At 39.2% G+C, this 12,837-nt stretch overlaps 1 protein-coding gene across 1 annotated transcript in view; it reads left to right on the top strand.

Annotated features, from left to right (window-relative positions):
- MYOM3 (myomesin 3) overlaps nt 1-12,837 on the top strand; it is a 209,580-nt gene that overhangs the window by 178,471 nt on the left and 18,272 nt on the right. The window contains exons 27-32 of the mRNA XM_053707175.1: nt 1,458-1,525; nt 1,903-2,013; nt 2,418-2,505; nt 3,208-3,246; nt 4,553-4,658; nt 5,165-5,328. Of these exons, the coding sequence (XP_053563150.1) occupies nt 1,458-1,525; nt 1,903-2,013; nt 2,418-2,505; nt 3,208-3,246; nt 4,553-4,658; nt 5,165-5,328 (576 nt within the window). The remainder of the gene's footprint in view (nt 1-1,457; nt 1,526-1,902; nt 2,014-2,417; nt 2,506-3,207; nt 3,247-4,552; nt 4,659-5,164; nt 5,329-12,837) is intronic.

Here is a 12,837-nt window from a genome sequence, read left to right as displayed (position 1 = left end):
CACCTTCCTGTATCATGACAGCCGTTCGTCCATGCTGATCCGGCTGCCATGGTTGTTCCTGAAAAACAGCAGCACGTGAACACATATCCAGGGGAATAAAACCTCTACCTCCTCTACTCCTAGCCGTAAGCACCCCATTCCCCCTCTTGGGAGCTCCACCTTCATTACCACCAGACCAGGCAGCCTCCGCCACTGGCCATTGTTGTGATCTACCCCTAGTCACACCAACGGAGTCCCCAGGCCTTTCGGCCGTATGGCGCCCCCCCTATTACCCCGAGTGGCCACCGTATATAACATGGCCCAATTCAGATCACCAGCCACCTCAACCACCCTGGCCAAACACCCCGCCTCACCTGGCTTTCACCAACAGGTCGAACCTCCTACTGCATGCTTTCATCAGCCAAGCCAATAGAGTCCGTCCAGGAGCCGTGCAGGCCAGAGAAATCCTCCTTAAGGCCGTCATAGGCATCCGCCGCTGTGGATGGACCAGGCTGAGGCCCTGGCCGTTGCCCAGCGGGACTAGGGTCTGTAATAGAAAAACTGACATGTGAGTAACCTACCTCACCACCCCCAACCACCCTCGCAGAAACGGGGACCCCTGGAGGAGAGTGGGACCCACCAGGCCTACCACTAGAATAAGACTTATCACAAGACCCCCCCAAAACGACTAACATGCTTAACCCTGGACCCAGGAGAAGGGGGGACAAAATCCTCATCCGATGAATTCAAATACAGGTCCACTACCCTTGTATCAAGCTCAAACTCGTCACCGTCCTGCCCTGACCCATATTCCATATCTACTAGGGCCCCGGTAGGCCTAACAGGGAGCTCAGATCCACTCACACATGATAGCCCACCCTCAATAGCCCTGAGGCTTGCCGTGGCCTGATTGGAATGTTCCCTATCCACTAAAGCCCACAAACCCTCCCCCTCACTCCCACTATCTTCGACCACCCAACCAAAGGAAATGGAAGGCCCACCAGGGCCGTAAGCTACATGCTGCTCTGAAGATCCCTCCCCATCCACCTCAGACCCAGTCGGGCCGTAAGCCACCCTGCCGCTACCTCCATGCTGTTTAGTGGCAGGGCCAGAGCGGCCCTCAGCTCCGGTTCCCTGCCACTCATTTCCGCCGATGACGTCACCGCCGCTGTCCCCGCTGATTAAGGAGCACCCTCCAATGCCTCCGGACCAGCTTGCTTCCTCCCAGGACCGGAACCAGGCTTCTTACCACCACCAGAACGCCTGCTCACCTAAGGACTGAGACGCGATGGAGGCTTGTTTTGTTTGTTTTTTTTACTTGTCATTTTAAATGCATGTGGCATGTTAGTTATCTCTGCATGTGGTATCTCATAATATCATATCACCTTGTGAATTTTCCATGAATTGCTCCATACAATTGCATTCTTGGTGCCATTAAGCTCAATTGGTTTTGCAATAACTAATTGTATCCTTTGCAGGACCATATTTTCTGGAACAGCTGCAATGGAAGGTTACAGAGGAATGTCATGTCATACTAATGTGCAAGGTATAAAGTATTAGACTTAAGTATAGTCCAGCATAGCAACAAACAAAGAAAAATAAACAGTTATAAACTATTCAATAACCCCTTTTGTCAGCTGCATTTAGAAAATGGCTGAACGCCATCCTGTTGGACAGAAAAAGTAGTGATTAGCCACTCCTTGCCATCCACATATAAACTAGTCATTTGGTCATCCTGTCAGCAGAACAGCAGAGTTACACAATCCTAGTATTAAGAAATCTGATATTTATCTGAATATTATTATTATTATTTATAATAATAATAATTATAAAAACGTAGCTACTTGTATTGTATTTGTATTTGATTTAGGAACATTTCTGAATCAGTATGGTTTTCATCTTGGAATTCAAATTTGCCAACAGGTGACAAATACAAAAAAAGAAACAATTCTCAAGTGGTTGTTGGACAAAAAGACTGAACCTAGGGGGCAATATGAGGACCAGAGTGGGACTGGAACACTTGTGATTGAAAAGGTAACAACACTGTCAAACACTAACACCAATAATTCTAAGGTACATTGTAATCAGAAGACAAATATGTGACCTTTAGTGCTTTGGAAACTCAATTCCTGCCCTTCAAAACAGAAAATATTACTGATTTTTTTTTCCAACTATTTGTCATTTTTATAATCATTGATAATATAATGACATAATACTAACAGAAACACATACTGACATAGTCACTAGCACACATTTACACAGACACAGAGATTACCCCATTTATCTGTCATTATTTTTCTATTGTATTAATATTATGTATGCATATGCAGTAACGGCAGATTGAAAAGAGAAAGTACACAGAATTAATGTAACTCTAACTTATAAAACTACTTATATTACTACTTATATTTTATTACCATTCTTTGCTGTGTTAATAGTTCAGTAATGAGGAGAAGGGACATTACAAAGCTTTGGTGAAGGATAACAGAGGAGAGGACACCACTGACCTTGACCTTAACAATCAAGGTAGGACTAATTGGCTTTATGTGTTGTGTTGAGAAATATTTTGAGCTTTTCCCTTTATTTGGTTTACATTTGTATAATAGCACTTTTTCTTTTTGCGTACCTTCTTATTCAATGTCCTTCACTCCTGTTGCCAAAACCTAACTTACATGTACAATGACATGATGGGCTCCATTTATCAAGCTGCGATAGCTGCTTCGGAGCCCCAACTTTTCATACTCCGCCACCTATGTATTGTGGATTGCAATAATCCAGATTCGATTAAATTGAGATGATTGACAGCCCCCTCTTACGCTCGATTGGTCACACATGACCACTAGGCGGCAATGCGGACAGCGTACTGCTGCCCACTCATTGCAAGGCTGGGCAGATAAGGTTAGCCTCCGAAGAAGCGCATCCACGCATGCGCGAAACGCGCCAGGCATTCCTGACTGTGACCTCATTAACTTGTTACTAATTTTGGACTGCTAATAAATTTTGTTATCCAGCATTTATTCATCTTGAGTCAGTGCATCCTTGCTCTACTATTTTAATGACAGTAAACCTCATCTGCCCCCTTGATGACAAATTGAGCTCAATTTTTTTTTTAATAAAGAAAAAAATCAAAGGTTTGGCTGATATTTTTAGAGAAATTTATATATATATAAATTATATGATGTGGAGATTTGTCTCATGTCCAATCACATAAATACTTTAATTTTTCAGGGTTTGAAGACATCATGAAGGAGATTTGCAGAATTAGTGGTAAGTATCTCAAAGCTAATCAATTAATTTCTTTGTCAGATATTTAGAGCTATTAAGAAATTATCATAAGTAAATGTTATTGTAAAACTTATAATGACTTAAAAGCCTCAAGTTTTTAATATGAGGAAATACAGATAAGATTATAGCAGTTCATTTCCCATATCCATAAGTGATCTGATTTTACATCACTGTCAACAATCTATGTAGATGAGGGAAAGAGTGAGTAACTGTCCCTCCCCAAGAATATTGATCTGTATATCCAATTTAAGTCACTCACTAGAGAAGCTTTTTAATGCTAGAGAGTCACCATTTTTAAAATGATGTGCAGCTCATGACTACAAAAGAGAAACTCTCTCCTAGTGCACATGTTGCAACTATTATGTGGATACCATTGTGCATTGGACTTTTCCATAGACAATTCCCTCCAAGCACTATGACATGTATCCTCCTTGCCTACCCAGGAATTTATATTGGCCTGCAGCAATGGACAAAGTCTAAAAGAATATAATTTATTTATTATTTTAAGTTGAACTTGATGGACTTCTGTCTTTTTTTCAACCTCATCTACTATGTTACTAGGTTAAAATGATATATAGGGTAGGAGACTTGGTTGTGTCAAAAAATATCATTACCACATCCACATTTGTTAATCCCTAGAAGATCTAGACACTAACAATGTATCATGGCCCATGAGAAAATAATAAATATAGAGGGCCAGTCACTTACATTAAACATAACACTTCTAAATTTAATTAAATTTAAATCACATTTTCATTTTAAAATAAAATATATAGGATGTTACTATTAATACATTTAAATATATATATATATAATGGTAAAAAAAGCAGTCCTATAAAAGATTAATGTATTAAGAAAAATCAGGATTAAAAGCCCTCAAAATCCCCACGATATTGTTTTTCTAGTAAACTGTATATACTACTATCACAAGGATAGAGTATTAATTGATTTGTGTGCCATAATGTAACCTGCTAATGTCTTGAAAAACAATATTTAGTAATGTGAGCTACATGTGAGGGCTAAATTGCCCTCAAAACATACCTAGTAAACGCATTGGCTTAATGGGAATATAAATCTGTGTTATACAGTAAGGGTAGCCCTTGTAATAATCCTTCTGTGACAGACGACTTCCCTATCCTGTCTTAATTGATTGTACCCCCTGTATAGCACTGTGGAGTCTGTTGGTGCATTACACATGAAGATAATAATTGAGGCTGTGAAGATTGTATATAAGATTGTTGTGCTTTGTTTACCTTTTTATTAATTATTACTGTTTCATTTTTATAAGCACTTTCTGCCTCCCCGTTGAAATGCCAGGGCACTGGAGAAGGAATTAAAATATACAGCGATGTGAAATATTTCACAGAACAAATGAAGCCAGTTTGGTACCACAAGTATGTTGCTGATTTCATTCTTGCATACAAGGTCACAAGGGGAAGGTCAGAGGGACAATAAGAGAAAAGTATATCAAAAATATATTTCAATGAGTATTGTATGTGCTAGAAGGACTGATCAGGGAAACCCTTTCAGTTGCCCTTTTCCTATTCTAATACTTCATGTTTATCCTATCATTCTAAAGAGAACATTATGTATATGCAATGTATTATCTTTAAAACATTCTTCTTTCTAAACAATGTGCATAAAATCATCACTCCTCTCCTCTGTAGTGCAAAGTTTAATTTTATCACAGTCTAGACCATGACTCATAAATAAAGAGGATAGTCAAAGATTTTGACAGAATAAACATAACCAGACTAGTATTTTCTCCACTCCATATTAATATTTTATATTTAGACATCTTCATTATTTAATCAATTAATCTAGAAATAACCCTTAGTGACTTATGGACTCCTGTAAATATAGAATTAGTGGATTAATGCTTAGTATTTATCTCTTTCAGAAACAAACCATTAGCCAGTTCTGATAAGTTGAAATCAGGCAGCACAATGAACCAAGTGTGGCTTCATATAATCAACCCAACTGAAGCTGACAAAGGCTTGTATACCCTGGAGCTGTTTGACGGTAAAGACACGCATAAAAGGACCCTTGACCTGAGTGGAAAAGGTAATACACGCTAGGACTTTTCCTCTAGTTTTGATCTTTCAATATTTAGCTCATTATTATGTAGTTTCATAATAACTTTATTAACATGTCTCATAATTATTTACATTATTTATCTCACCAGATGTTTCTGATTTCAAAAACGATTTCTAGTTAGAGGGATAGTAAACCTTCTCTATAGGTATATACAGATATATATACCAAAATAACATTTATAAGTAGACAAGCTTTCAGAAGGATTCCTTCCTTTCAAAAGCGTGTCTACTTATAAATATATACGGCTAGATTTAGAGTTTTGTCGGTAACGACCCGCGTAGCTAACACATGCTTTTTTTTCCCCGCACCTTTTAAATACCGCTGGTATTTAGAGTTCACAGAATGGCTGCGTTTTCAGTGCGTTAGGCTCCAAAAAAGGAGCGTAGAGCATAATTTACCGCCACTGCAACTCTCGATACCAGCGGTGCTTACGGACGCGGCCAGCTTCAAAAACGTGCTCGTGCACGATTCCCCCATAGGAAACAATGGGGCAGTTTGAGCTGAAAAAAAACCTAACACCTGCAAAAAAGCAGCGTTAAGCTCCTAACGCAGCCCCATTGTTTCCTATGGGGAAACACTTCCTAAGTCTGCACCTTACACCCTAACATGTACCCTGAGTCTAAACACCCCTAACCTTACACTTATTAACCTCTACTCTGCCGCCCCCGCTATCGCTGACCCCTGCATATTATTATTAACCCCTAATCTGCCGCTCCGTACACCGACGCAATCAACATTATCCATATGTACCCCTAATCTGCTGTCCATAACACCGCCGACCCCTATATTATATTTATTAACCCCTAATCTGCCCCCCACAACGTCGCCTCCACCTACCTACAATTATTAACCCCTAATCTGCCGACCGGACCTCACCGCTACTATAATAAATGTATTAACCCCTAATCTGCCTCACTAACCCTTTAATAAATAGTATTAACCCCTAATCTGCCCTCCCTAACATCGCCGACACCTAACTTCAAGTATGAACCCCTAATCTGCCGACCGGACCTCACCGCTACTCTAATAAATTTTTTAACCCCTAAAGCTAAGTCTAACCCTAACCCTAACACCCCCCTAAGTTAAATATAATTTAAATCTAACAAAATAAATTAACTCTTATTAAATAAATTATTCCTATTTAAAGCTAAATACTTACCTGTAAAATAAACCCTAATGTAGCTACAATATAAATAACAATTATATTGTAGCTATTTTAGGATTTATATTTATTTTACAGGCAACTTTGTATTTATTTTAACCAGGTACAATAGCTATTAAATAGTTAAGAACTATTTAATAGCTACCTAGTTAAAATAATTACAAAATTACCTGTAAAATAAATCCTAACCTAAGTTACAATTAAACCTAACACTACACTATCAATAAATTAATTAAATAAAATACCTACAATTATCTACAATTAAACCTAACACTACACTATCAATAAATAAATTAAATAAAATACCTACAAATAAATACAATTAAATAAACTAACTAAAGTACAAAAAATAAAAAAAGCTAAGTTACAAAAAATAAAAAAAATAATTACAAACATAATAAAAATATTACAACAATTTTAAGCTAATTACACCTACTCTAAGCCCCCAAATAAAATAACAAAGCCCCCCAAAATAAAAAATGCCCTACCCTATTCTAAAATTAAAATAGAAAAGCTCTTTTACCTTACCAGCCCTTAAAAGGGCCTTTTGCGGGGCATACCCCAAAGAATTCAGCTCTTTTGCCTGTAAAAAAAAACATACAATACCCCCCAACATTACAACCCACCACCCACATACCCCTAATCTAACCCAAACCCCCCTTAAATAAACCTAACACTAAGCCCCTGAAGATCTTCCTACCTTGTCTTCACCATGCCAGGTATCACTGATCGCTCCAGGCTCCGAAATCTTCATCCAAGCCCAAGCGGGGGCTGGAGATCCATCATCCGGCTGAAGTCTTCTATCAAGCGACGGCTGAAGAGGTCCAGAAGAGGCTCCAAAGTCTTCATGCTATCCGAGCAGAAGAGTAGATCTGGACCGGCAACCATCTTCTTCCAAGCGGTGACAAGCGGCTCCATATTGAAGACCTCCGGAGCAGATCCATCCTCTTCTTGCGACGTCCTAAGTCTGAATGAAGGTTCCTTTAAATGACGTCATCCAAGATGGCGTCCCTCGAATTCCAATTGGCTGATCGGATTCTATCAGCCAATCGGAATTAAGGTAGGAAAAATCTGATTGGCTGATGGAATCAGCTAATCAGATTCAAGTTCAATCCGATTGGCTGATCCAATCAGCCAATCAGATTGAGCTTGCATTCTATTGGCTGATCGGAACAGCCAATAGGATGCGAGCTCAATCTGATTGGCTGATTCAATCAGCCAATCAGATTTTCCCTACCTTAATTCCGATTGGCTGATAGAATCCTATCAGCCAATCGGAAGTCGAGGGTCGCCATCTTGGATGACGTCATTTAAAGGAACCTTCATTCGGACTTAGGAAGTCGCAAGAAGAGGATGGATCCACGCCGGAGGTCTTCAACATGGAGCCGCTTGTCACCGCTTGGAAGAAGATGGTTGCCGGTCCGGATCTACTCTTCTGCCCGGATAGCATGAAGACTTTGGAGCCTCTTCTGGACCTCTTCAGCCGTCGCTTGATAGAAGACTTCAGCCGGATGATGGATCTCCAGCCCCTGCTTGGGCTTGGATGAAGATTTCGGAGCCTGGAGCGATCGGTGATACCTGGCATGGTGAAGACAAGGTAGGAAGATCTTCAGGGGCTTAGTGTTAGGTTTATTTAAGGGGGGTTTGGGTTAGATTAGGGGTATGTGGGTGGTGGGTTGTAATGTTGGGGGGTATTGTATGTTTTTTTTACAGGCAAAAGAGCTGAATTCTTTGGGGTATGCCCCGCAAAAGGCCCTTTTAAGGGCTGGTAAGGTAAAAGAGCTTTTCTATTTTAATTTTAGAATAGGGTAGGGCATTTTTTTATTTTGGGGGGCTTTGTTTTTTTATTAGGGGGCTTAGAGTAGGTGTAATTAGCTTAAAATTGTTGTAATATTTTTATTATGTTTGTAATTAATTTTTTTATTTTTTGTAACTTAGCTTTTTTTATTTTTTGTACTTTAGTTAGTTTATTTAATTGTATTTATTTGTAGGTATTTTATTTAATTTATTTATTGATAGTGTAGTGTTAGGTTAATTGTAGATAATTGTAGGTATTTTATTTAATTATTTTATTGATAGTGTAGTGTTAGGTTTAATTGTAACTTAGGTTAGGATTTATTTTACAGGTAATTTTGTAATTATTTTAACTAGGTAGCTATTAAATAGTTCTTAACTATTTAATAGCTATTGTACCTGGTTAAAATAAATACAAAGTTGCCTGTAAAATAAATATTAATCCTAAAATAGCTACAATATAATTATAATTTATATTGTAGCTATATTAGGGTTTATTTTACAGGTAAGTATTTAGCTTTAAATAGGAATAATTTATTTAATAAGAGTTCATTTATTTCGTTAGATTTGAATTATATTTAACTTAGGGGGGTGTTAGGGTTAGGGTTAGACTTAGCTTTAGGGGTTAATAAATTTATTAGAGTAGCGGTGAGGTCCGGTCGGCAGATTAGGGGTTAATACTTGAAGTTAGGTGTCGGAGATGTTAGGGAGGGCAGATTAGGGGTTAATACTATTTATTATAGGGTTATTGAGGTGGGAGTGAGGCGGATTAGGAGTTAATACATTTATTATAGTGGCGGTGAGGTCCGGTCGGCAGATTAGGGGTTAATAATTGTAGGTAGGTGGAGGCGACGTTGGGGAGGCAGATTAGGGGTTAATAAATATAATATAGGGGTCGGCGGTGTTAGGGGCAGCAGATTAGGGGTACATAGGGATAACGTAGGTGGCGGCGGTGTGCGGTCGGCAGATTAGGGGTTAAAAAATTTTAATTGAGTGGCGGCGATGTGGGGGGACCTCGGTTTAGGGGTACATAGGTAGTTTATGGGTGTTAGTGTACTTTAGAGCACAGTAGTTAAGAGCTTTATGAACCGGCGTTAGCCCATAAAGCTCTTAACTCCTGACTTTTTTCTGCGGCTGGAGTTTTGTCGTTAGATTTCTAACGCTCACTTCAGCCACGACTCTAAATACCGGCGTTAGAAAGATCCCATTGAAAAGATAGGATACGCAATTGACGTAAGGGGATCTGCAGTATGGAAAAGTCGCGGCTGGAAAGTGAGCGTTAGACCCTTTCCTGACTGACTCCAAATACCAGCGGGCGGTAAAAACCAGCGTTAGGAGCCTCTAACGCTGGTTTTGACGGCTACCGCCAAACTCTAAATCCAGGCGATAGTTAGTCCAATAAAAAAGTATCATTGCTCAATGCAATACTCTTGTTATTTTGGTATCTAAATCACTGGACTAACACGGCTACCCCAATCAACGTGATATATATATATATATATATATATATATATATATATATATATATTATACTGTATATTTAAAAACACATAGAACATTTTCCTCTATGTGAAGAACATTGGAAGTTAAAATCTTTACAGTATAAACACAGTCAAACACATTATTAAATATTAAAATTGAATAAAATGATTTTTCTTGTTTTCAGGTATTTGAGTGGAAAGGGCTCCATGTATACATACATATGTATATATGTGTTTATATGTGTATATATGTATGTATATACAAATATACACATATAAACATAAATACACATGTATAAACATATATACATATGTATATATACATAAATGCACATATTTAGACATGTATATGTATGTATATATCCATTACAGCCCTTTCCATTCAAATACCTTGTCATATACCATATACGTTTTAACCCTTATAACTTTTTTAATATATATGTGAATACTTTTTAATAGATAGTGTATATAATATAATTGTAACTGTTAATAATGTTAATGTATTTATGTAATGTTTAATGCAACTTTAATTTTAGCCCTAACCCTTTATGCAAGGTCTTTATTCACGTTGCCCCAATGAGAGCAAATCTAGGGCTCAATTCCATTGAGCGATTAAAAATGGAGCCGTAAGCAACCGAAGCGGCCGACAGCTAAAAGTAGTTTACGACTCCATTTTAGTACCAGGTTTCCATTGAAAAGGTTTCCGCTTTGCGTGCGGTCACTCTTTTCGTGTAGGTGTGTCAACGCTTCCACCCGATGCTGGCTTTCTAAAACATTAATAGGTTACTATGGTAACCCAACCTTACACTACACTCATACAAGTGCGGCGCGTATATTTTCCCCGTCGCTTGCTGTTAAAATAAAATCAAACACCTAATGCATGCGCAATATCTATCTCTCAACCGCAACCCCCCACCACAATAACTAATGTATTAACCCCTAATCCGCCAACCCCCATATCGCAAAGTATCTATTTAAACTATTAACCCCCAATCCGCCATGCCCCATATCGCAAATTAGCCAAATTAAGCTATTAACCCCTAAACCGCAATGCCCCACAACACAATCTAACCATTTAAACTATAAACCCCTAATCCGCCATGCTCCACAACACAATCTAGTCATTTAAACTATTAACCCCTAATCCGCCATGCCCCACAACGCAATCTAGCCATTTAAACTATTAACCCCTAAACCGCCATGCCCCCATATCGCAAATAACTAGTCACTAAGCCCCCTAACCTAACACCCCCTAAATTAACCCCATTATATAATTTATAATAATCCTAAATTACAATTAAAATAAAAAACCTAACATCAATTTAAAAATAAAGAAAATTAAGTTTAAATTAAACTAAAATTACAAAAAATAAAAAAGTCTAACACTGCATAAAATAATAAACCAAATTATCAAAAATAAAAAAATTATACATAATCCCTATGGAAATGAAAAAGCCCTCCCAAAATAAAAACACCCCCTAATCTAATACTAAACTACCAATAGCCCTTAAAAGGGCCTTTTGTAGGGCATTGCCCTAAGTTAAACAGCTGTTTTACTTTTAAAAAAAAATAAGTTCCCCCCTAACAGTAAAACCCCCCACCCACCAAACCCCCCAAAATAAAAAAACTAACACTCAAAAATCCTAAACTACCCATTGCCCCTAAAGGGGCAGTTGTATGGGCATAGCCCTTAAAAAAGCATTCAGCTCTTTTATTGCCCTTAAAATGGCATTCAGCTCTTTTTCAATTGCCCAAAATCCCTAATCTTATAAATAAAAAAAACCCAAAAATTAACCCCTTAACGACCAACGACGTATGGGGTACGTCCTGCAAAAAAATGCAGTTAAGGACCAAGGACGTACCCCGTACGTCGTTGGTCTTTGAAAGCCCTGGAAGCGATCCTGATCGCTTCCAGCCGCTTTCATGTTATTGCAGTGATGCCTCGATATTGAGGCATCCTGCAATAACAGTTTTGAGCAGTCCGATTTAGAGAGAGCCACTCTGTGGCCCTCTCTGCATCAGCCATTGATCGCGGTGTTCGTTGGTGGGTGGGAGCTTATCCAGGGAGGTGGGTGGACGGCGATCAATGGAGGAGGGAGGCAGGATCGCGTGTGGGGTGCGTGTCAGAATGCGCGCGCGTGCACGGGAGCGTGCGCGCGCGTGCACGAGGGTGGGTGCGCGCATGTGCGGGTGGGAACCCTACACTATGGAACAATTATAAGGACTCAGTGGGAGAGACTCAGTGGGAGAGAGGGTATAAATAAATAAAAGTAGTAATCTGGGAGAGGGTTGGGGGTTGGGGGTTGTGGGGGGGCAGCTACACTACAGAAAATAGTTGTTTTTTTTAATAAAAATAAACAAAAACTTTTTAATTTCAAACTGGGTACTGGCAGACAGCTGCCAGTACCCAATATGGCACACAATAAGGCAGGGGGGGGGGGGGTTAGAGAGCTGTTTGGGGGGGATCAGGGAGGTTGGGGGCTAAGGGGGGATCCTACATAGCAGCATATGTAAATATGCTAAAAAAATAATAAAAAAATAAAAGATAGCTTTTATTTTAGTACTGGCAGACTTTCTGCCAGTACTTAAGATGGCGGGGACAATTGTGGGGTGGGGGAGGGAAGAGAGCTGTTTGGGAGGGATCAGGGGGTGTGATGTGTCAGGTGGGAGGCTGATCTCTACACTAAAGCTAAAATTAACCCTGCAAGCTCCCTACAAGCTACCTAATTAACCCCTTCACTGCTAGCCATAATACTCGTGTGATGCGCAGCGGCATTTAGCGGCCTTCTAATTACCAAAAAGCAACGCCAAAGCCATATATGTCTGCTATTTCTGAACAAAGGGGATCCCAGAGAAGCATTTACAACAATTTTTGCCATAATTGCACAAGCTGTTTGTAAATGATTTCAGTGAGAAATCTAAAATTGTGAAAAATTTAACGTTTTTTTTTAATTTGATCGCATTTGGCGGTGAAATGGTGGCATGAAATATACCAAAATTGGCCTAGATCAATACTTGGGGTTGTCTACTACACTACAC

Source organism: Bombina bombina, chromosome 3 (genome assembly GCF_027579735.1).
Source record: "Bombina bombina isolate aBomBom1 chromosome 3, aBomBom1.pri, whole genome shotgun sequence".
NCBI classification, from domain to species: domain Eukaryota; kingdom Metazoa; phylum Chordata; class Amphibia; order Anura; family Bombinatoridae; genus Bombina; species Bombina bombina.
Note: the sequence above shows the minus strand (reverse complement) of the source record. Positions and strands in the feature narration are given on the sequence as shown.